The sequence below is a fragment of the Rhinolophus hipposideros genome (assembly GCF_964194185.1).
Source record: "Rhinolophus hipposideros genome assembly, chromosome: X".
In the NCBI taxonomy this organism is placed as follows: Eukaryota; Metazoa; Chordata; class Mammalia; order Chiroptera; family Rhinolophidae; genus Rhinolophus; species Rhinolophus hipposideros.
The window spans coordinates 83,467,889-83,493,917 of record NC_138046.1 but is presented as its reverse complement, the minus strand read 5'-3'; the positions used below and the strand labels follow the sequence as shown (position 1 = coordinate 83,493,917).

General features: G+C 42.8%; 1 protein-coding gene across 4 annotated transcripts; it reads left to right on the top strand.

Moving 5' to 3' along the window:
• Positions 1 to 14,678: 14,678 nt before the first annotated feature.
• LOC308495555 (melanoma-associated antigen D2) lies at positions 14,679 to 23,076 on the top strand. 4 transcript variants are annotated; one of them, XM_081044013.1, is made up of 13 exons: positions 14,679 to 14,899; positions 16,402 to 16,469; positions 16,847 to 17,338; positions 17,938 to 18,246; positions 18,367 to 18,430; positions 18,688 to 18,767; positions 19,293 to 19,387; positions 20,062 to 20,141; positions 20,232 to 20,274; positions 20,602 to 20,664; positions 21,758 to 21,872; positions 22,262 to 22,662; positions 22,851 to 23,076. In XM_081044013.1, exons 2-12 carry the CDS (start codon positions 16,425 to 16,427, stop codon positions 22,652 to 22,654), a joined length of 1,779 nt encoding a protein of 592 aa, XP_080900139.1. In that variant the 5' UTR covers positions 14,679 to 14,899; positions 16,402 to 16,424; the 3' UTR covers positions 22,655 to 22,662; positions 22,851 to 23,076. The 4 variants fall into 4 exon arrangements, with proteins under 4 accessions (XP_080900139.1, XP_080900141.1, XP_080900140.1 ...); XM_081044015.1 differs by having other exon boundaries at positions 14,829 to 14,974; XM_081044014.1 differs by lacking the exon at positions 14,679 to 14,899 and adding an exon at positions 15,309 to 15,524.
• Positions 23,077 to 26,029: the final 2,953 nt, after the last annotated feature.

Here is a 26,029-nt window from a genome sequence, read left to right as displayed (position 1 = left end):
AAAAGACTGAGGGAAGAAGGCTGAAAATGGTGGTTTAAGCCCTCACTGCTGAGCAGAGAATGGAAGCCTTAGGCAGAGACTGGCCGTCCCCTCCCGACCCTCCCAGAGCTCTACCTGCCCCCACCTGCCTGGTGCAAGAAGCGGAGCAGTAGCAGTGTCAGATCAAAAGAACAGAATATTTGCTGTTCTAACAACTGTGCTCCGCAGACACAGATTCGCAGCCCAACTAGTTCCGGCAAAGGGGAGGGAGCCATGGAAGCAGGAGTAGCTGTGGTGGTGGTCGCCGCCATTGCTCTGGGCTATCTCTCACAACTCACCCCGCCCCTGTCCCCACCTATCTGGGCGGATCCCTGCAGGAGTAAACAGAGCTGCTGAAACACACAGACTCTGAATCTGGTGCAGGAAGAGCTTTGGAACTTCAAAAGCTCTCCGCATACCTACATGGACACTGCGCCCTGTGACCTGGGCTAACTGTCTACAGAGGAGAAGTCTCCCAGGGAAACCTCCCATTGTGTGAGAAGCTGGAATAGTGCAGAGAAATCATAGCACTACAGTGTGAGAGAAAAAAAAAGGCTGTAGTCGGAGAGAAAATAAAACATTCTGCCAACAAGTCCTAGAAAACAAAAGAAAGACCTCTTCCTAACAACCTGTTGCAGAAGCCACTTCTGTAGATGTCTAGGAAGATAAGTAATAATCAGTAATTGCCATGAATAACCACGGCAACAAGACAGCTCAGAAAGAAAATGAAGTCTCCAGGAGAAAAACTTAAAGATGTGGAAATATATGACTTAAATGACAGAGAATACAAGATTGCAGTTCTTAAAAAACTAAACGAGATACAAGAAAACACAAAAAGGCAGTTTAATGAACTCAGAAACACGATCAAAGAACAACAGGAACATTTTACGAAAAAGATTGAATTTTTTAAAAAGAACCAAACAGAATTTCTTGAGACTAAGAAATAAATAGAAGAAATTAAGAATGAAATAGCCAGCTTAGGTAGGAGTCGACCAGATGGAGGAAAGAATCAGTGACATGGAAGATAGAAACCTGGAAATGACAAGGATGGAAGAAGAGACTTGAGACTTAAAAGAAATGAAAGAACTCTACAAGAACTTTCTGACTCCGTCGGAAAGAACAATATAAGAATAATGGGCATACCAAAGGTGAAGAAAAAGAAAAGGGAACAGAGAATATATTCAAACAAATCATCGATGAGAACTTCCCAAACTTGTGGAAAGAACTGGATCCTCGAATCCAAGAAGCAAATAGAACACCTAATTACATCAATCCCTACAGGCCTTCTCCAAGGCACATTGTATTGAGGCTGTCTAAAATCAACGACAAAGAAGGAATCCTCAAGGCAGCCAGGGAAAAGAAGACGGTAACCTACAACGGAAAGCCCATTAGCTTATCATCAGATTTTTCAGCAGAAACTGTACAAGCCAGGAGGGACTGGAACCAAATATTCAAACTATTGAAAGAGAGAAATTATGAGCCAAGAATAATATAACCAGCAAAGATATCTTTTAGATATGAAGGAGGAATGAAGACCTTTCCAGACATAGAGAAGCTGAGGGAATTTTTATAATACACGACCTGCACTACAACAAATACTAAAGGAGGCTATTCGACCAACATCAACAGGGACAACTTATGGCAACAAATACATAAAAAGGGGGAGAGTAAAGGCCTGAATTGGAATATGGGAATAGAGAAATTAAGTGTGCTGAGGAAAATGGAATACTCTAAATATCAAACTTTCTTTTACATAAACTTAAGGGAACCACTAAAAAAACATCCAGAACTGAAATACGTATGGTCATAAAAGAAGAGACAGAGGGAAACGTCATAGAATACCACCACACAGAAATAATAGACAACAACAAAAAGGCAAAGAAACAATGGAGACACAGCCTTACCAGAAAACTAAAGATAGAATGACAGGAAATCCTCACATATCAATAATCACCCTAAATGTAAATGGACTGAGCTCACCAATAAAAAGGCACAGAGGAGCAGATTGGATCAGAAAATTAAACACAACCATACGCTGTCTCCAAGAGACACATCTCAGCTACAAGGACAAGCATAGACTCAAAGTGAAAGGGTGGAAATTGGCACTCCAAGCAAATGGTATCCAGAGAAAATCAGGTGTAGCCATAATGATATCAGATGAAACAGACTTCAGGGTGAAAATGATAACAAGAGACAAACATGGACAATTCATAATGGTAAAGGGGACTATACAACAAGAAGACACAACAGTCATCAATATTTATGCCCCCAATCAGGGAGAATCGAAATATACCAAGGAACTACTAACAGAACTAAAGGGAGAAATTGACCAAAACACAATTATACTAGGAGACTTAAATACATCATTGACAGCTATGAATAGATCATCATAACAGAAGATAAATAACGAAATAGCAGCCCTAAATGACACATTAGATGAAATGGACATCATTGACATATATAGAGCACTTCATCCTAAAACATCAGACTATACGTTTTTGTTCTAGTGTACATTGAACGTTCTCAAGGATGGAACATATATTGGGACATAAAATCAGCCTCAGCAAATTGAAGAAGATTGAAATCATACCAACCATATTCTCTGATCACAAGGCTTTGAAATTAGATATCAACTACAAAAAGAAAGCAAAAAACCCCCCACAAATATATGGAGATTAAATAACATTTTTTTTATTTGATTACATTCTTTTTTTTAAATTTATTAGTTTCAGGTGTACAAGACAAGGTAATACTTAGACATTCATCATTTATATCCCTCACACTGTGAAACCCCTCCCCCCATCCACTATCCCTCCGACCTCACACTGAACCATCACATTATATATAAAATTATAGTTGGCATTCATTAATTAAACAACATATTTTTAAAGAACAACCTGTTCAAAGAAGAAATTGGAGGACAGATCAAAAGATACATAGAAATAAATGACAATGAAAATACATCCTACCAAAATTTTTGGGATGCAGCTAAAGCAGTTTTAAGAGGGAAATTTGTATCATTAGTGGCCTATCTCAAGAAACAACAAAAATCCCAAATAAATAACCTCGCATTACACCTCAAAGAACTAGAAAAAAAGAACAAATGAACCCCAAGGTCAGCAGAAGAAAGGAAATAACAAAAATCAGAGGAGAACTAAATAAAATAGAGAACAAAAAGACAACAGAAAAAATTAATGTTAAAAAGAGCTAGTACAGAAGCTAAACATTAATGAATGCCAACTATAATTTTATATATATAATGTGATGGCTCGGTGTGAGGTCGGAGGGATAGTGGATGGTGGGAGGGGGGATCACAGTGTGAGGGATATAAATGATGAACGTCTAAGTATTACCTTTTCTTGTACACCTGAAACTAATAAATTTAAAAAAATAAGAGCTGGTTCTTTGAAAGATTAACAAAATTGACAAACCCTTGGCTAGATTCACTAAGACAAAAAGAGAGAAGACACTAAAAAAATCAGAAATGAAAAAGGGGAAGTTATCATGGATGCCACAGAAATATAAAGGATCATCCAAGAATATTATGAAGGACTACATGCCACCATATATATAACGTAGAAGAAATGGACAAGTTCTTAGAAACATATAGCCTTCCAAGGCTGAACCATGAAGAACTGGAAAATCTAAATAGACCAATCACCAGTAACGAAATTGAATCAGTCATCCAAAATCTTCCCAAAAGCACAAGTCCTGGACCAGATGGCTTCACTAGTGAATTCTACCAAACCTTCAAAGAGGATCTAATACCAATCCTGCTCAAACTCTTCCAAAAAATTGAAGAAGAGATAGTACTTCCCAACTCATTTTTGAGGCCAACATTTACCTGATACCAAAACCTGGTAAGGACAACACAAAAAAGAAAACTACAGACCAATATCGCTCATGAATACAGATGCAAAAATCCTAAACAAAATTCTAGCATATCGAATACAACAATGCATTAAAAAGATTATTCATCACGACCAAGTGGGGTGTATCCCTGGGGCATAAGGATGTTTCAACATCCGCAAATCCATCAATGTGATACATCACATAAACAAAATAAAGGACAGAAATCATATGATTATATCAATTGATACAGAAAAAGCATTTGACAAGAGAAAACACCGATTTATTATTAAAACACTTAAAAAATAGGTATAGAAGGAAAATACCTTAACATAATAAAGGCCATATATGCAAACCCTCACGTAACCTCAAAATTAATGGTGGAAAACTGAAGCCCTTTGCTCTACATTCAGGAACACGACAGGGCTGTCCCCTATCACCTCTGCTTTTCAACATAGTGTTGGAAGTCCTTGCCAGAGCAATCAGGCAAGAGAAAGAAATAAAAGGCATCCAAATTGGGAATGAAGAAGTCCAATTGTCACTCTTTGCAGATGACTTGATGCTATATATAAAAAACCCTAAAGACTCCACCAAAAGCTATTAGAATCAGTAAACGAATATAGTAAAGTTGGTGGCTACAAAATCAATGTATAAAAGTCCATTGCATTCCTACATACTAACAAAAAAATCTCAGAAAAAGAAATACAAAATAATTCCTTTGCAATTGCAGCAAAAAGAATAAAATACCTAGGAATAAACATAACCAAGAATGTGAAAGACCTATATGCTGAAAACTACAAGACATTTTTAAAAGAAATTGAAGAAGACACAAAGAAATGGAAAGACATTCCATACTCATGGATTGGAAAAATCAACATAGTTAAAATGGCCATATTACCCAAAGCAATATACAGATTTCATGCAATCCCCATCAAAATCCCAATGGCATTTTTTTAAAGAAATAGAATAAAAAATCATCAGATTTGTTTGGAACCACAAAAGATCTTGAATAGCCAAGGCAATCTTAAGAAAAAAGAACATTACTAGAGGTATCGCACTCCCTGACTTTAGCTTGTACTTCAGGGCTACAATAATCAAAACAGCATGGTATTGGCAGAAAAACAGACACATAGACCAATGGAATAGAATTGAGAACCTAGTAATAAAACCACATAAATATGGACAGACAATTTTTGACAAAGAAGCTAAAAACACACAATGGAGTAAAGACAGCCTCTTCAATAAATGGTGCTGGGAGAATTGGATAGCCACATGCAAAAGAACGAAACTGGACTGCTATATGTCACCATGTACCAAAATTAATTCAAAATGGATCAAAGACTTAAGCATAAGACCTGACACAATAAACTGCATAGAAGAAAATATAGGTACTAAACTTATGGACCTTGGGTTCAAAGAGCATTTTATGAATTTGACTCCAAAGGCATTGGAAGTAAAAGCTAAAATAAACGAATGGGATTATATGAAACTGAAAAGCTTCTGCACAGCAAAAGAAACTATTGACAAAATACAGAGGCAACGAACTGAATGGGAGAAGATTTTTGTAAACAGTGCCTCCGATAAGGGGCTAACATCCAAAATATACGAGGAACTCATGAAACTCAACAACAAAAAAACAAACAACCCAATTGAAAAATGGGCAGAGGACCTGAAGAGACATTTCTCCGAAGACGACATACAAATGGGAAATAGACATATGAAAAAATGCTCAACATCACTAATCATCAGAGAAATGCAAATGAAAACCACAATGAGATATCACCTCACCCCAGTCAGAATGGCTACCATCAACAAGACAAATAGTAACAAGTGTTGGAGAGGCTGTGGAGAAAAAGGAACCCTCATAGACTGTTGGTGGGAATGCAGACTGGTGCAGCCGCTATGGAAGGCAGTGTGGAGGTTCCTCAAAAAATTACGAATAGAATTACCATAGGACCCAGCAATCCCTCTCCTGGGGATCTACCCAAAAAATCTGAAAACATTTATACATAAAGACACGTGTACTCCAGTGTTCATTGCAGCTTTATTTACAGTGGCCAAGACATGGAAACAACCAAAATGTCCTTCGATAGATGAATGGATAAAGAAATTGTGGTGTATACTATTCGGCAGTAAGAAAAGATGAAATAGGACCATTTGTGACAACATGGATGGATCTTGAGATTATAATGCTAAGCGAAATAAGTCAGACAGAAAAAGCAGAGAACCATATGATTTCACTGATATGTCGTATATAAACCAAAAACAACAAAAGAACAAGACAGACAAATGAGAAACAAAAACTCATAGACACAGACGGTATTTTAGTGGTTACCAGAGGGTAAGGTGCGTCGGGGGAGGGAGATGAGATAGATGAGGGTGTAGGAGATCAAATATATGGTGATGGAAGGAGAACTGACTCTGGGTGGTGAACACACAATGGGATATATAGATGATGTAATATAGAATTGTACACCTGTAGTCTATGTGATTTTACTAACAATTGTCACTCCAATAAACTTTTAAAAAGTATATCTAATAAAAGATTAAAACCTTAAAAAAAAGTAAATTTCTTAAGGTCCACACACAGGACTCCAGCATCCATTAGAACCCCTATCTTTTTGCCTTGTCTACCTACAAAGAACACATGTAGCTCTGGCACTTACCTTCAGGCAAAATCTCTAAGGACGGTTTACAAACTGTAGGGAACAATCACACTTGTCATATGGCACTTGGCACCACGGAACAAAATCTTCTTATTCTGGTATTTGGGCATCCCATAGCCTGTCAGTTGCCACCTCCCCCAAGTCCGCATGAAGTTTCCTGTCAGAATTTTCTCATGAGAGAGAGCCCCAGCTAGAAAACAACCCTGCTTGGACAAGAATAGAGAAATCCACATCAGCTACCAGTCCTTTTCCTTTAACTAGGAATGGATAACGAAGGGTCCTCAGGCAAACTAAGGGAACCTGCAGCATGACTAAAATTAACAAATAGAACAACTAACCCCAGAGCAATTTGGGAATTTTGGTGACAAAAGAGAATTCAGGAAAATGATAATATTCTCAACAAAATCAAGAAGATAAAACATGAATAAAACAAGAACTAGATGCCACAAAATAGGAAAAATCGAAGTGAAGAAAGACTCTTTAGAAATGAAATTTAAAAAATCAACAGAAGGTCTGGGAAATGAGATTGAGAAAATTTCCCAGACCATAGGGAAAACAACAAAAGAAATGCAAAGAATGAGAGAAAATTCAAGAGATAGAGATTAATCTAGCAGGTTCAACATCTGTATAATAGTTCTAGACAGAGAGAAGAGAAAGAAAATTTGTCAAAAAACATATTAGAAGTTAATTTTCCGAAGCCGAAGAAGGATCTCCAGAACAGGGGCCCAGAACAGCAAACCCAGGAAATAGTGGTTCCAACTGAAGCAAATACTACTACAGCAGCCTCCTCGCTGGTCCTCTTGTTTCTCCCTTTCTCATTTCCCCCCCACCCCTCACTAATATAGTTTCACGGCGGCCAGAGGGATCCTTTTAAAACCCAAGTCAGATCCTCTCCTACCTTGGCTCAAAATCCTCCTGTGGACCCCACTGTGGATTACAGGGCGCTATAAGGTTAGGCCCCCATTACCTATCTGACCTCATTTCCTATTACTTCCTTCCCTGCCTTCCTCCACCACTCTAGCAACGGTGACCTTTATGTTCCTCAAAAACAGCAGACATGAGAGAGAGAGAAAACAAACAAACAAACGAAACAAAACAAAACAAAACACAAAACATGCCAGGCACAGTCCTGATCCAGGGCCTTTGTACTGACAATTCTTTCTGCTTGGAAAGTTCTTTCCCCAGGATAGCTCTCCCACCTTTTCAGAGAGTCTTTCTCTGACTGACCTATTTAAAACTGCCATACCAAGACATGGAAACAACCAAAATGTCCTTCGATAGATGAATGGATAAAGAAGTTGTGGTATATATACACAATGGAATACTATTCGGCATTAAGGAAAGATGATATAGGAGCATTTGTGACAACATGGATGGATCTTGAGAGTATAATGCTAAGTGAAATAAGTCAGACAGAAAAAGCAGAGAACCCTATGATTTCACTGATATGTGGTATATAAACCAAAAACAACAAAGGAACAAGACAACCAAATGAGAAAGAAAAACTCATAGACACAGACAATAATTTAGTGGTTACCAGAGGGTAAGGGGGTGGGGAGTGGGTGATGAGGGTAAGGGGGATCAAATATATGGTGATGGAAGGAGAATTGACTCTGGGTGGTGAACACACAATGGGATTTATAGATGATGTAATACAGAATTGTACACCTGAAATCTATGTAAATTTACTAACAATTGCCACCCCAATAAATTTAATAAAAAAAAAAACCTGCCATAACTTCCCACCCATTCTGGCATTCCCCATTCCTTTTACACTGATTATTTTTCTCCATAACACTTATCACATTTTAACTTGTTGTATACTTTACATATTTACCTGATTATTTTTTCTCTCTACACTAAAATATCAGCTCCATGGGGGCAAGGATGTCTGTATTCTTCACTTCTGTATCCTCAGCTTCTAGAACACTGCTTGGACCCTCGTAGATGCTCAATAAATATTTGTTAAATGAATGAATATAATACAGGCAAATAATTCAAGAAAAAACAGACTATTAGAATCTCTCTTTACCTCTATCTCTATGTCTCTGTAACAGCTCAAAAAATAACTGTCCAAATATAATACAAAATAAAATATAACATGATTATAAGCAGCTGATGAAATACAATTGAGATTCCCTTTGACCTTGATGATGGAAACATTCTCCTTTGAGAGGCCCAAAGATTGTGATGTTGGACTTGAGGAGAAGGAAGTGTATTCCTGGCTCACAAATTGGTTGGGCTTTGAAAAACATTTACATAGCATATGATAATGTATATTCTGTTTATTGGTTTTCAGGTTTTAGAGTCAACCCCAGGACTCTAAAAGCAAGGAAGACCTGGTTGTGGCTACAGGACAGAAAGTAAATGTTAATAATCTGGACAATGTAAAGAAAAGATGAAACTGACAATATTGGTCATTGAATGAGCAGGGGGAGGGTAATAGCCTGATATCCTTGTCCTAAAAAGTGAGCAGTCAAAGTTATCTGTCAAAAATGGATGGAATAAAGAATGGAGGTCTGCGTATATTTTTTTCAAGTTACAAAATTAGCCAAGAACAAAAAAGAAATATCAATGTTAAACACAGCAGATGAGTAAAGGGAAAAGTAAGGCGGTGTACATAAACAAAACTCTCATTGACATACTGGGGAGTCAATAGGATATAGTCTAAATTTTATAAACCAAGAAACAGAGCATATACATGTTATTTAGAGTTGTGAAGAGAACAACCAGCACAACTAAAACCAAAAACTGTTAAAAGGTTGCTTTGAGGGAGTGGGAGGGAGAAGCAAAGGGTCAAGGCAGGGGACTACTGGTTTTTATCATAGGCTTTTCTACCCTGTTTGATTTGTTGCCATGTACATGCATTACTTTAGTAAAGATAAAATTCTAAAAAATTATGTTTATCTCACAACAACAAAATAATTATATATCTTATGACACTTTATGACAGTATCAAAATGGGTGTCTGGATATCCAGTTAGACTTTCATCCAGAGAATAAATTCATACTGTAATGTGTCTTATATACGTTTATAAAGAGGGTTGGAAAGGATATTCTGGGACTGAAAACATTAGAGATAGTAAAGCATAGTGGTGAATGTTCTGTTATATGGCATCACACTGACCAGGGTTCAAGTCCTCTCTCTGCCATTCACTAGTAGCTTTGCTATGGGCAAGTTACCTCTGTCACCACCAATTCTGTCCTCTGTAAAATGAGGCTAATGTTCATACAGTAGGAATGTAAGCCCCTCAAGAGCAAGGACCACCTTTGTAGAGGTGCCCGATACATAGTTGGTGTTCAATGTCCATTGAGTGGCCTGAACCTGCCTCATACGTGTGTGCTAAAGAAGAACTCAATGTCCAAAGAGCAGGGTAGGAGTATTAGTCCAAAAGTGGGTAGCCAGTCTCCTGATCTATGGGAAACTTGCCTTTGGTTTAACAAAATGTAGTCATTTTTGTTGTGGAAAGATAGCGCTCAGGGCTTAGAGTGATACAAAATGAATTAAGTTGTCCTGCACACAAAAGGAAGAAAAAAAATGAGGTTCTACCAGCAGCTCAAAGAGAAGACAGAGGATCCTTGAAATGGAAAGGAAGGGGAATTGCACTCTCTATATGTTGGGGAGCAGAAAGAGCCCAACGGTGATGGAGAATGGGGCCCAGGAGAAGGGATGGTTAGTAGGCCTTTCCCAATGGTAGGAATGGCTGAGGAAATGTGAGCCACAAGAAAGTCTGATGTCCCACTTTAAGTTGATTGCTATGTGGTACCGTATGGTTTAGATGATGAAAGAAGTGGTAGGTAACCTTGGAAGGAAACCTTTGCTATCTGTTCCCAGCGTTACCTCTTTTCCAAAATTCAGAGATATTGATTTTGTATAGTTATGGGTAGTGAGGATATTCTGGGCTTCCCATTTAAGTTTCAGGGGTCTGAAATCTTGAGTGCCCCAGTATTAGGCAGTTTCACCCCCTGACACCCTGCACTCAGCAATCTTCAGCCTGTCTTTCCTTATCTATTGAACAGAGCTGCCTGGTGATAACTCAGCTTTTCATCTCTTAGCGGATATGTAGGATCTAAATGACCTCAGTATTTGCCTGCTGATCTATGGATACTGAAAACCAGTCTGGGACTCAGTGACTTAGGTTCTTCAGAGTTTATGAGTAGATGCTAAAGACCAAAGGATTCTTCTTCCCACCCAGGAGAAGGTGGGAAGAAATTTCTCTGGTCAAAGGGTAAAGACTGTGAACGAATTTGTCTTTTCCCTCCTGATAAGGTTTCTTCCTGTCCTGTGATCCCCAGGTCATACGATAAAGATGGTTATCATCTTGTGTTATGAAGGTGGTGGCATTGAGAGGGGACTAGGGAAGATAGGCTTTGAAAATCTTTGGGAATGTCTCTCTAATGGACTTGGACTGAGATTTTGCCCGAGTCCCTGGAATCCAGTATTTCCTAATGTTCTGACTCTGTATTCCTTTAAAGTTACCCCAGGCTCCCAAAGGCCACAACCAGGACTTAAACGGTTGTGAAATTTAAAATGTTGGAGGTTGAAACAGAGGTTAGATGTAACAGAGGATGTTCCATGTGGAAGAAATCATACGAGTAAAGGCTTCTAAGCATGAGAAGGCAGGGCACATCTGATAATAGTGAAGTTTTTTTGATTGATTAGAATATAGGCAGTGGTCAGAAAAATAGCAAGTGGTCAGAGGTAGATTTTGGGAGAGCTTTGAAATCAGGCTCAGGCAATTCTTGAAAGAGTAGTCTATACACATTGTCATGATGCCTCACCTCACATCTCAACCCGCTGCAACCAGGAAACCATTGCATAGCATAAACTCCAAAATAACAGTGGCTTAAATAAGACATACATGTATTTACCTCATCTAAAAGAAATCCAGACATAGGCAGTCCAAAGATGGTAAGGTGGCACTATGAAATTGTTAGAGATCCAGTTCCTTTTTAGTTTACTGCTCCACTATTCTTAGGGTGTTACTCTTGTCCTTATGGCCTTTATTCCAGGAGGCTATGTGTCCCCCTAAAAATCAGATGTTCTATTACTAAGGAAGAAGAGGTGAATGGATATTGGGGTAAGCAATGAGCAATCTGCTACAAATCTCTGTACTGAAATTATTCTCTCCTAGGTCACCAGAGAGCAGACTACCATCTGATTGTTACAATACCTAGACATTTTTTTCCAGGCCTTTTCTTGACCTCTGGTAGCATTCAACACTACTCACCCCTCACTCCTTTTGAAACATTCTCTTCCCTTGGTTTTGTGACACTACGTTCTCCTGCTTTTCTCCCTTCTTCTCTGGTCACTATTTATCCATCTCTTTCATTTCCTCCTTTTCCTTCACCTATGCTGTAGTTGCTGCTGGTCACCAGGGCTCTTCCCTGGGTGCCATCTCTTCTTCTTTTTATTTATTTATTGGGGTGACAATTGTTAGTAAAATTACATAGATTTCAGGTGTACAATTCTGTATTACATCATCTATAAATCCCATTGTGTGTTCACCACCCAGAGTCAGTTCTCCTTCCATCACCATATATTTGATCCCCCTTACCCTCATCTCCCACCCCCCACTCCCCTTACCGTCTGATAACCACTAAACTATGGTCTGTGCCTATGAGTTTTTGTTTCTCATTTGTTTGTCTTGTTCTTTTGTTGTTTTTGGTTTATACGCCACATATCAGTGAAATCATAGGGTTCTCTGCTTTTTCTGTCTGACTTATTTTGCTTAGCATTATACTCTCAAGACCCATCCATGTTGTCACAAATGTTCCTATATCATCTTTTCTTACCGCCGAATAGTATTCCATTGTGTATATATACCACAACTCCTTTATCAATTCATCTATCGAAGGACATTTTGGTTGTTTCCATGTCTTGGCCACTGTAAACAAAGTTGCAATGAACATTGGAGCACACGTGTCTTTATGTATAAATGTTTTCAGATTTTCTTGGTATATACCCAGGAGAGGGATTGCTGGGTCGTATGGTAATTCTATTTGTAATTTTTTGAGGAACCTCCACACTGCCTTCCATAAAGGCTGGGGTGCCATCTCTTCTAAGGTTACACATTCTTCCCAGATGCCCTTGCCCTTTCACATAGACTAAAACCATTAATATACTGATAACTCCTAGATCTATAACCTCAGCCCAGACCTCTTTACTGAACTTCAGGCATGTATAGTCAACTGCCTGTGAGACATTTCCAATTGAATGTCCCACAGATACCTCAAAATCAATGGCCAGTTCCCCAACATTAGTATTCCATATATCAGTAAAAGAGGTTACCATACACATTTTATGTCTCAAATCAGATCCCTCAGAGTTTCCTTTGACACTTTCCTCACCCCTTTCTCCACATTCAATTATTCATAGTCTTGTTGCTTTTTATTTCTTTAGTATCTTCCTAATTCCATCACTTCTCACCACCCCCACTGCTACCACTCTAGGCCAAACCACAATTATTGCTTATCTGGATGACAACTCTCCATCTTTCCCGGGAGACATCTAATCCATACTACTTATGGATTAGGCAGCTAGGTCTTTCTAAAACACAAATTTATGTCGTATTCAAGCCTAGAACCCTTCAATACTTCTCAGTGTTCTCAGGATCAAGACCAAAGTCCTTATCTTGGCATTCAAGGCTTGCCATGATTTGAAAGGAATGGGAAATTTGGGGCACTAGAATTGGAATAAAAGGAGGGACTGTGTCTACTGTGAAATAAAGCCATGCAGATTGGGAGAGAAACTAAGAGGTAATAAAGTGGTGATCTGGTATCACAAACTTGGAAGAAGCAACAATTCAGAGAAAGAGAGGAGTCAGGAGAATAGAAGCCCATCTTGAATATCTGGAAAGAGTTGTATGTATGTTGAATTATCCACAGAACATAGGGATTCACGATATTTTATTTGCTTTGTAAAGGAAAAGGTAACCACATAAAGCAGACTTATGACCATTTGAGTTACTTTTCGATGTAGGAAAAGTATTGAATAGTATTTCTGTAACTGACTACTGTGCTAAATTTTATTATGGTTTCAAATAACTTTTTAGTTGATGCTCTTGGGTTGCATTCATATATTCTGTAATTAATGATAATTTTGTCTACTTTTCATTATTTATACATCGTATTTTGTTCTCTTGAATAGACACAATTACTTATGTGGATTTATTATATGGTAAAGGTGCCATTTCAAATCAGTGGGGGGAAGATGGATTAATTTGCACATGGTGTAGGGATAAGAGACTATGATTTTAGAAAATAATTATGCTGAGTACTTGCGCAAAACAAATTTTGGAATGATCAAACATTTAAATGTAAATAATAAAGCCATAAAAGTACTTGGAAAACAACCGGAATTGTTATAATATAGGATTGTGGAAAGCATCTCCAAGCATGAAGCAGAATCCAGTTGTGATAAAGGAAAACCTGATACATTTCACTACATAATAATTAAAACCTTTTGTACAGCAAAAGTTATCATAATTAACATAAAAAATGTTTGTCACATATGTGACACAAACATATGACAGACATTGTTAGTGGGAATGTTATTCCATGTACCTTTTGATAGTAAGTTGACAAATTTTGTATCAAAATGGAAGACTTTTTTGTAGCATTTGAGTCGGCAAAGACTACCATCAATAACAACAACCCAATACAGATACTACAAGGATGTTCCTTGTAACATTGTTTGTAACAGTAAAAAAAAAAAAAAAATGGAAATAATCTAAATGTCCATGTATCCTGGACTGGTGAAATAAATTATGGGACATCTATACAAGAAAAGATTATGCAGATATCAAGAAAAATGTGCACTATGGAAAGCTGCTTAGAATATATGACTGGAAAAAAAACAGGTTACAGAACAGTAAGTATAGTGTACCATTTGTGGGCAGAAAACTCAAATAATAGGTATATGAATATAAAAAAATCTGGAGGATTGTACATCAAAATGTTAATAGTGGTTATATCTGGGGGATGAGCTAAGAGTGGCTTTTCATTGGTATATCACATATTTCTGCATTATTTGAATTTCCACAACTACAACACATTATCTTTGTAATAAGAATAAAGATGTGAAAATAAATAAATTGAATGAATGAATAGCTTTGAGGGTCTAGTTTTGGTTGGAAGGGCTTCAGACCGAGCCTGGTACAGTGGCATAAACACGGGCTTTGGCGTCAGACAGCCCGGAGCGGGGCCTCATTGCCCCACCCCCGAGGAAGGAGAAGGGGGGGTGGCAGGGGGCTGCGGAAAGGGGCTGGGCTGGGCTGGGCTGGCTGCAGCTTTAGTGCTGGAAGCTTTGACTTCGAGAGGGACTGAGAGGGGAGAGACGCATCCCAGACTCGCTCGCGGACAAGGTGAGGAACGCTGAGACTGGGGTTTCCTGGCAGTCAGACAGTGGTTCCAGCCCCCTCGAACCTGCAGCCAGGCAGGTGGGCAATTCTTACTGCACCACTGCATCTGGGGGTGGGGTGACCTGGCGTGGGATGTAGGCAATCAGGAGGACAGAGAGTAGTAGGCTGTACGGACTGGGAAGCAGGGACTAGTGGAAGGGAAGAGGGGGAAAACGGGAAACCGGGGATGTTGGGTGGTGGATGGGGAATATAAGGGGGAAGGGGAATACTGAGGGGAAGTGAAAATCCAGAGAAGAAAATATGGGATGCAGAGAAGGGTTAAGGAATACTGGGGGAGGGGTGCATAGGTAACACGGAGGAAGATGCAAGGAGGGGGAACAGGGAATTCTTTGGGGTAAATAGGAAGTGCGATGGGGAAATAGGGAGCAGGAAGCAAGGCAGAGAGAATACGGAGGGGGGTATAAGGAATGAAGAAAAGGGAGCGGGGGAAGGGCAGACTGGCTGAGACGGAGGCCCCCTAGGGAGGCGGAAAGGGGCGGGACCACTTCCGGCCTGGAGAGGGGAGGGCAGTCTCCGAGTTTCGGAGGGGCTCGGAGAGAGTGGTCGCACTCGGGAATTGTAGGACGAGGTGAGCAGCAGCTGGGCCCAGCTCTGGATCAGAGCCCGGTAGGGCTCGGCCCCACCCTCTGGGATCTAGAGAAAACCTACCCTAAGGACCGGATCTTACCGGATCCATCCGGCTGGGAAGGGTGGGGATTGGACCCAGTTTGGCTGGACCCAAGATGGAATCACTAACTCAGTACTGATTGGAGGAGGGGGTGTATTAGGGAAGGGGCAGAACCGAGATGCGCTTTGCCCCTGTTTGGAGGGGGGCGTGTTATGAAAAAGGGCGGGATCGGGTGGTACTGTGGACTTGGGGTGGGTGTGAGTAGGGGAGGGGCCGCGACCACCAGACACTAACAATTTTGAAAGGGAGGCTTGCTGGGGAGGGGGCGGGACCTAATGCTACTGCGGACCTGAAGAGGGGCGTGTGCTGGCAAGAGGGTGCAGGACTAAGCCCGTGACTATTGCGCATGCGTACTATGGATCGCTAGAAAAGCGTGTAGTGAAGGGCCCCGCTCTGAGACGGGCCAGCTGCCGAATGCGCATGTGCACGGTGGACATCAAAGAAAGGGCTTGTGCTGGGAAAGCGGGCGGGGCTGAGATGGGCCCTGCAACGAACGCGCATGCGCACTGTCGATCTGCGGCCGGGTGGGGGGGTGCACTGGGAAAAGGGGCGGGGTCCTCAGAGCTGCCGCGCTGGCACATCTTCCTGGAGAAGGGGAGGGTGGGGCTGCAGAGAATTGAGACCTGGACTTGTGGATTTCTACTGAATCTGAGAACGGAGTCTCTGGGGTGGGGATTGAAGCCCTAGGAAAGGTGAGGATCAGCCTCCAGGCAGAACAGGAGATAGGACGTTCAGTGGGCTCTCCCCTTGACCCAGGACTTCTCTCCTTCACACTCAGCTCTTGCCAGGCCAACTTGAGACATGTCTGACACAAGTGAGAGTGGTACAGGTCCAACCCACTTTCAGGTAAGGCCTCCTTCTGCCCTCTTCCTACCTGCTTTTCCTCTCCAGCCCCTGTTGTTGTCCTAAATCCTTTGGCAACCCCCTCCCGTCCTTGTCCTTCTCCACCCACTTCGTTACCTGGGTGTCTTCCACCCCAGTAGAGGGAGGGAGGAAGGAACTAAAGAGGGAGGGAGGAGAAAGGGAGGGCGGGCAGGCCCACCCCTCTTCTGCCATCAGTTCCTGCTCAGAGGAAGGGGAAGCCTTGTTGGGCTGAGGTGATCAGAGCACACTGCAAGTAGGAGTTAGTATAGGTCAGAGAAGTGAAGGCCTGGAATTTTGGAGCCAGTTGCCTTGTTGGGGATGGGGAGAAGTTCCGCAAGCTTCCCTGCTTTGTCTTGCAGACTGAAGCTTCAGAAAAAGACAGTGACTTGAAGATGCAAACCCTATTGACAGTGACCCAGAACTTGGAGGTCTCAGAGACACCAAAGGCTTCAAAGGCACCAGAGGTCTCAGAGGCTGTGAAGGTCTCAAATGCTGCAGGGGTCTCAAAGGCCGCAGAGGTCTCAAAGTCCCCAGAGGCTCAGGAGGCAGCTGCCACTCAGGTCTCATCTACTACTAAGCTGACAGATACCCAGGTTCTGGCAGCTGAAAAGAAGAGTCCAGCAGCTGACACCAAGATGCAGAATGCTGACCCTCAGGCTGTGACAATGCCTGCCACCAAGACCAAAAAGGTCAGCTGTGTGGCTGATACAAAGGTCAATACAAAGGTCCTGGAGACTGAGGCTGCTGCCTCTCAGGCTCCAGAAGATGAACCGGAGCCTGAGGGTGCAACTGCGCAGGCTCAGGAGAATCAGGATACTCGGCCCAAGGTCAAGGCCAAGAAAGCCCGAAAGGTAAGACGTTTGCAGTCACTGCCCTAGTCTTCCGTTCTTCTTTCAGTTGATTTGTTCTACAAGCATTTAGAAAGTTCCCCAAGGCTATGCGGGACACTAAAAGGAGTGTGATGCAATTCCTGTTTTCAGAGAGCTCTCGGATTGGTGGGGAGATAAGACAGGAATACACATAGTTGCAATCTGAAAGTAACACAATTTATTTTTACATAGTAGCTACTTTGTGTTAGGCTTTGAGCTAAGCACATTCACACAGGTTATCTCTTAAATCCTGAAAGTAATCCAGTTTTATAGAGAAGGAAGCTGAGTCCCAGAGAGGTAGCATGACTTATCCATGGTGGTTCAAGCAGAGCAAGTAGTGGACATAGGAAGAGGAGACGCCTCAGAACCAACCCTTGGCCTGGTTGCTCCCGGCCTGGTTCACAGATGAAACTCCTGATTGGGTGCCAGTGAAAGACAAACCCAAGATTCAGCATGGCCAATGTCTAGTGAGTCAGGTTATTACAAGAGTGGGATTAGAGGGGGCTTTTGGAAGATATAGGATGAGGAAAAAGGACCATCTACTTCGTCTGGCAATGTTGTGATCCTCTCTTTCGATGTAGGTGAAGCATCTGAATGGGGAAGAGGATGGCAGCAGTGATCAGAGTCAGGCTTCTGGAACCACAGGTGGCCGAAGGGTCTCAAAGGCCTTAATGGCCTCAATGGCCCGCAGGGCTTCAAGGGGCCCCATAGCCTTTTGGGCCCGCAGGGCATCAAGGACTCGGTTGGCTGCTTGGGCCCGTAGAGCTTTGCTCTCCCTGAGGTCACCTAAGGCCCGTAGGGGCAAGGCTCGCCGCAGAGCTGCCAAGCTCCAGTCATCCCAAGAGCCCGAAGCATCACCACCTCGAGATGTGGCCCTTTTGCAAGGGAGGGTAAGAACTCTGTCCTCTCTACTATGCCTTATCCACTGCCTTATTTGCCCTCTTCTCCACCATCCTTTCAAATCTTCTGCAAACATATTTTGATCTTTCCATCTTTTCCTTCTGTTTCAGGCAAATGATTTGGTGAAGTACTTGTTGGTTAAAGACCAGACGAAGATTCCCATCAAGCGCTCAGGTAGAGTCCTGTTAACCCTCTCTCCCCCCAGCTCTGCCCTCCATCACCCTCTTCCCCGCATGCTGGGGGCATTCGTTGCTCTAGTGCTCCTACCTCTGTTCTCCCAAAGTTCTAATTTGGCAGTGCTAGCATCTCTTCATTAGGTTAGAACCTGTTTATGTCACCCACAACAGGGTTGGCAAAGGGTCTATAGTTTGGGTGTAGGGGTCACCTGGCTTCATTTCAGCACAGGTGCTCGCAATACTCTCCCCTTGCAGACATGCTGAAGGACATCATCAAAGAATACACTGATGTCTACCCTGAAATCATTGAACGAGCAGGCTATTCCTTGGAGAAGGTGAAGGGGCAGCCCTGGGGGTTGGACAAAATGGGAAAGCCTTGAATCATACAAAGGTGCACATGGCCCTTCTCGGGGAGGGGAACCACAGAGACTCGCTAACCCAGACCCATCACTGTGCAGATGGGCAGACAGTGGCCTAGGGAGGTATATACACTACTCTGGGGTCACACAGCAAGTCAGTGGTAACAGCACAGCTAGGACTCAAGCCACCCAACTTAGTTCCGGCTTCTGTTTGCTGCTGGATATGTCCTATAATGTATTTCAGATGCTCACCTGTCCCTTTCATTCCCCATTCTGTCTCCATAGATTCCCACTAATCAGAAGGATGATGTTGATAATGATAGCACATTTGTTGCCTGTTTGCTATGTGTTGGCCACTTAGCTAAGTGCTTTATTTGCATTATCTCACTGATTTCACACACACACGCACACACACAAACACACACACTAGGTACACAGGTAGCTGAGGGATGCTCAGTGGGCTGAATTCTGTGATCTTGCAAGCTTTTTCCCTATCCCCAGGTATTTGGGATCCAACTGAAGGAAATTGATAAGAATGACCATTTGTACATTCTTCTCAGCACCTTGGAACCCACTGATGCAGGCATACTGGGAACGTAAGCTGGTAAAGGGCTGGGGTGGGAGGGAGGTTTCTGCTGTTGTTCCCATATCTCCTTAGAGAGTCAGGAAAGGTGGCCTAAAAAGCCCCTGTTTCAGCTCCCGCATGCTGTTGGAGCTCTGCACACATTAGTGGTGCCTGATTATGACTGAAGGGTGTGGAAGCCTGGGGCAGGGCATTCCTCCTGTCAGGTCGTCTGTTTCTCCGGAAGCTTCACAGGAAAGCAGACCTGTCATTGCTTGTCTCTTCCTACTGGCCTCGGTAGAGTGGTTCTCATGGGAGGGCTTCCTGGTGTGGTTGGGTCATGATACGTGAAGGGCAGGAGCATCCATGGGGCTGTACCTAAGATTCTCTTAGGGCTGAGGGGCCCGGGAGAGAAAGAAGGGACTCACATCGACTGAGTGCTTGGGTCCTAGCAGGTTGACAGGATTTCTTCCATCCTCTCAGCAACCTGGGGAGGGGAGGATGTGATTTTCCCATTTTACTGAATATGAATGGAGGCTCTAGAGTCTATAAGTGCCTTGCCCAGGGTCACATAGAGCTTGAAGCATAGACTGGGCAGAACTCTCCCATATCTGAGGAATCTGGGAGAGGCTAGCCTGGTGAGCTGGCTGGTGTGACTTTTGCAGATGGCTGCTGGACATGCACCTCTCTGTCCTATTATTCCCCTAGGACCAAGGACTCTCCAAAGTTGGGTCTCCTCATGGTGCTTCTTAGCATCATCTTCATGAATGGAAATCGGTCCAGTGAGGGTGAGTGGCTGTGCGTGCAGCTGAATGGGTGGCCACAGTCGGAATTCCATGTGTTCATTTTCTGTCCCTGTCTCTTGCCTCCCCTTGCAGCTGTCATCTGGGAGGTGCTGCGCAAGTTGGGTTTGCGCCCTGGGTATGATTGGTCTATCTCAGCACTTGCTGTCCATGTTGTCCTTTGGCAAGAGAGGATGGTCCCAGGATTGTATCAGCCTGGTGGTCTGGTGGAGTGGGTGGGGGTGCCTGACTGGGTAGAGGGCCCAGGGCTCTGACCTGGGTGGATGGGGAAATGGTGCTCCACTCTCTCTGCTCCCTGTTTCACTGTCTCTTGGGTTTCTATAGAGCTTCCCTTTTGAAACCTCTTTTCCATGTTGGAAATGCCTCTGTACACATCTGGGAAGTGTCACAACCCTGATTGCATGTATGTATATATGTATGTATTTCTTTTTTTCTCTGCTGTCAGGATACATCACTCACTTTTTGGGGACGTGAAGAAGCTCATTACTGATGAGTTTGTGAAGCAGAAGTAAGTATCTGTGTGGTGTTAGTGTGATCCATGCATTTTGCCTGTTTTAGAACTGAGTGATAAAGTTATATGCGTGCATGTGTGCTTATGTGTATATATGCAGGTGGTAGCTTATTTTTGAGATGGTAACAGGGAAGAAGAGCGTGTATTTCCCGATCTATTACATGTACTCTTAGATATACCTTCAGTACAATTCTACAGGGGAGGGATTGTCATCACCAGCATTGTACATGTGAGGAAAACTGAGGCTCATAGCCTTTTGCTTATGGTTGTACAGGCAGCAAATAGAAGATTTGTTTTTGGATTCAGGCCCAGTGCTTGCTGCTTTTTACTATGCCAACCAGGGTTTCATAGAAATTAATTTCAAATAAAAAAATGCCATCGAATGGTAGCTTTAGGCAGTCAGGTACCATGCTAGGGACTTGACATGTACATCTAATTTCATTTTCATAACTACCCTGAAGTATAGGTGCTGTGATTCCATCTCCATTTTCAGTAGATAGACCTGGGGCTCAGAGAGTGGAAGTCTGAGCATGGCCCCGGCTGCTAAGGGGCCCATTTGGGCCTGAAGCCCAGCCCTCCTGACTTTCTGGCCAGGGCGCACCCTGTCCTTGGTCCTCGGAGAACATGTGCGCACTCACACAGGTGCACTAGCACCTGTGAGCACACACACGGTCAGGAGTGTACACGGAGCACGCTGCTGCTCTTGGACTGTTTCTTCCCTTCACAGTCGTTTTTCTATGGTGGGTTGTCCCAGGGCTCAGCCTGACCACGGACGAGACCCTGTGGTGGGGTGTGCTCAGAGCAGGGGGCCTGAAGAAATGGCTCCTCTGTTTACAACACACCCAACAGGAATCCGGGGTCATTGTGACAAGGGGCACAAAACTTGTGGCCTTCCTATGAACAAACACCCTACATGTGTCCCCCCTGCACATCTACATGGCTGCTGGCAGGACCAATGGGACAGGGCTCAATATTAGAAGAAAAGCTGCAGTATTTGTTGGGGAAGGTTGCCACCCAGAGCTATCCAGTCCATGCATGAGTGGGCCATGGGTGGTCTTAGACATAAAGTCTTTGAACCTCTCTTTTCAAGGTACCTGGACTATGCCAGAGTCCCTAATAGCAATCCCCCGGAGTATGAGTTCTTCTGGGGTCTGCGCTCCTACTATGAGACCAGCAAGATGAAAGTCCTCAAGTTTGCCTGCAAGGTAATTGGAGATCTATCCAAGCTTGGCGTATCAAGAGCATGGGGTGACCCTGGCTGGGGCAGGCTGTGTGCAGAGCCGCCTGCAGCTCATATATGAACATTCTGAAGTCTCTGTTAATGTGCCAAACACTTCAGATGAATCATTTAATCCTTACAACCAATATGTTACCCTACTGAAGATGAGAAAACCTGGGCTCAAAGGTTGTTAGGTGACACGTCTAAGGTTATGGAGCTAGTAAATGTCAGCTCAGGGATGGAATATTGGTGCATAATTACTAGAAGTATTTATTGTATTCCTGTTGTATACAGCATGTAGCATGTCACCTAGAATATATTAGGTGCTCAATTCTCAGATTCTGATCCTTCTGATGGTTGTTACTTCTGTTTCAGGTACAAAAGAAGGATCCCAAGGAATGGGCAGCTCAGTACCGAGAGGCGATGGAAGCAGATATGAAGGCTGCAGCTGAGGCTGCAGCTGAAGCCAAGGCCAGGGCTGAGATTAGAGCTCGAATGGGCATTGGGCTTGGCTCTGAGAATGCTGCTGGGCCCTGTAACTGGGACGAAGCTGATATTGGACCCTGGGCCAAAGCCCGGATCCAGGCAGGAGCTGAAGCCAAAGCTAAAGCCCAAGAGAGTGGTGGTGCCAGCACTGGTGCCAGTGCCGGCTTCGGTGCCAGTGCCAGCCTGACCGCTTCTCTCACGTTTGGGCTCTTCGCTGGCCTCAGTGGAGCTGGTGCCAGCAACAGTGGCAACTCTGGTGCCTGTGGTTTCTCCTACAAGTGAGATTTCAGGTATCTACTTAGATTTGGTGGGGGCAGGCAGGGCTCCTTGGGATGGGATGAGAAGCTGGGTAATTATAGGAAGACCAAGATTGGAGGACCATACAGAGAGCGTGGGAAAACACTGCTTTTGACAATTTATTCCTTCCTGTTTGGTGGATGTCAATTGACTTTTTAATTTCCATTACTTGTATTTTCAGATACTGCTAATCTCAGCAGTCTTTCTCTTCAAGCCAGGGTGCATCCTCAGAAACCTACTCAACACATCACTCTAGGCAGCCACTATCAATCAATTGAAGTTGACACCCTATATTAAATCTATTTGCCATTTCTGAGTTTATTACTTTGTGGGTGTGTGTGTATGTGTGTGCTGTCACATTTTGGTATTACAATTAAAAATGAATTGGGAAAGTTTCCATCTTTATCTCTGCTTAGTTTGAGGTGACATTTGTTGAAAGGAGATTAACACGCCTCTCTGGGATAGGTTGGGCCTCATCTTTAGCCTACAGGCCAGGCAGGATTGTAGTGAGGTGGGGAGTCATTGGGTTTGTATGCACAGAAGACACACTTTGAAGAAAAGACCTGAGGCGGGCAAGTCTGGAGCAGAAAGCAGAGGTAGAAGAGACTGGACATCAAATATAGACTCTTGAGAAACTTGGATGACACGTGAAGGAGACACAGGTAGGTAGCTGAAAGGAGATAGAGGAACAAGTGAGGATTTTCTTGGGAAAGGGGAGAGAGACTTGAGCAGGCAGGATCCAATAGAGAGGGAGATGTTGAAGATGGACTCAACATAGCTCAGTCCCTGAGGAAGTGGGAGGGGAAGGCCCGGAAGAAAGAACTGCCCAGGAAGAACTTGGAGAGGGGACTGTGGAAGGATGTTGGGCAGTGAGAAGGCCGCTAGAGAATGGAACCCATGATTGTTGGGAGACCCCCTTCCCCATGGCAAGGTGCTCACTGGTCTTGTAGGAATCGAGATAAGTATTAGTTTATTCCAAGGTTTTGCTTCTGGACTAAAGACAAGACCAAGGGCAATGAGTGTGAGAGAGGTATAACTTCATTACTGTGTCCAGAGTACTTGATACATAGCAGGTACACAGAGTAGTGGAATACATCGACCATGGGACCCAGACAGGCTTGGGGAGGAAGATGAGATTGTATGACAGTCTGGGATACAGTACAGGGGTCTCAGTGAAGGACATGAATAGGGTAAAATGTTAAGTGAACATACCAAGTGCCTGATACATGTCTGGCAGTGTTCTAAGTGTCTGGGAAGGGGTAATGAAAATGAAAAGGATGAACTGGGAGACTAGTCAGGGGGATGATTGTATTTAAGAAGACAGCAGAGTGGGCTCTCAGCGATGGTAACCTCTAAAGAGTGGACAGAAAAGGTGATGGTTCCTCGAGATGGGTCAATGGCCTGGGATGCCAGGATGTTGGTTGGGTTAGCCACATGGACAGCAAAATCACCTGGGTTGGTGGCAGGAGTTGGGGTAGAGAGGAGTGCTATGAGCCAAGCTATCAGCCATTCATGTGTGGTTGAAGGTGTTCCCCCAGCTACATGGCCCACTGAGGCACAGGGCCCTCAGGCAATCAGATCCACCTTTGCCCTGTTTGGGGACTATTTCTCTTGAGTTTTCAGGGAGCCCTCACCAACTAATTCCTGCATTACCAGACCCCTAATCACAGACACTGTCCTGTGGACAATGAGACCCTACTAATGGCTGCCTCTTCCTCCTGTAGACTACAAGAGATAATGGAACAATGTTTATTGCTAAGGGAACAGGCTTTAAAACAAAACAAAACCCAGAGCAAAGCAGCTCCTTGGTTGTGGCCATGAATTGAGACCTGCTTTTGCTGTTGAGGTGTTTTTCACTGGATGCAGAGGCTCTTGCATTGATTCTATAGGCCATGATCTCAGGCTGGGTGGTACCTGGGAGAGGTAGACAAGGTAAGAGGCAGCTTAGGCCTAGGAAGGACTAGTGGGTGGATACCATGTCCAGGGCACTTTCATATTCCAAAGTGATGCCCATCTGAAAATGGAACAGATGGAGGATGATGCGGAGTGTGGCAAGGAACTTAGGGACTGTGATTCCAGTAAAAATTGCATTCAAAGTGAATGGTAGAGATAAGGGTGAGTCATAGTCACAGAATACTGTGCTTGCAGGGCTCCTCACGTCTTCTCCCTTCTTATAAGGCCTAGAATTTGACAGGACAAGGGATTTGCTTTTCCTTACTTCCCATGTAAGGATTGAGGGAGGGTGTGTGGGGTAGGGAGGGTGTGTGGGGTAGGGAGGAAGAGATCAGTCTGGTTCCAGGCAAGTTGGGAGTGGCCAGAGCCAGGGAGAGGAAGTGGCAGGGTAAACGGGGACTGATTCCAGTTCATGATTTGCTGCATTTATCACCTTATAGGGCCACTACTGAAATGAATGAACTCCCACAATTTTCAGTATTTCCTTCAATATATCATTAATTAAATTCCAAATAATTCGAGAAGGTATTATGTATCTTCCCCTTGGCTAGGAGTGGGAAGAGCCCCTAGAGCAGTTTCTCCACATATTTTTCCTTAGCACCCACTAAGAAGCCTTTTTAGAGATTTTTTTTCCTAATTGCTCACTCCCCATGAAATTTCAATACCACAGATATACTGTACAGTATATCTATTTAATAACTACATTTGTGCTTTATACATAAAAACACTTTAAAATTCAATAAGGGTTAATAATGAATAAAATGTTTAAGTTAAAATTAAATTAAAAACGCTGTTGGCAGTTAACTTGATAACTATTTGCTGAGCAACTTTAAATGTAATTTATTTACATTGTAATGTATCAAATTACATATAATTTTTATATAACTGACAATTTATATAACTAGATAATAGCAATGTAATCAATTTTAAAAAATCGAAAACTTACTCCAGAAAAAGTGAAATAATTGAAAATTTAAATTACTTTCATAAAAATTATTTTTAGTGAACTAAACTTTTAAGTGTTGCATGATATGAGAAAATAACTTTTAACTAGCTGCTAGACATTTATTTGTGTACTGTCAACATTTTTTCTTCTCAGTACTTTACATAACTAATGATGGAATGATTAACTTATGTAGAATTAAATAGAAGCCATTTTTATTTACTTCAAAAGCCCAAATAACACGCAAAGGCACTGAGGATCAAACATAAAGGCAGTCAATGGCAACCAACAGGCACATGCAGACCACTTCTGAATGACGGTGACAATGAGTGATGGATTGAAAGTCCTTCAATCACAGCCACCTATTCATGGTTTTGTAGCTCTGATCTTGCTTATGTTTTCTGTATATTCCATGACCTCAGCATCATTGCTGTTCATGTGATACCCAAGAAAACCCAGAAGAC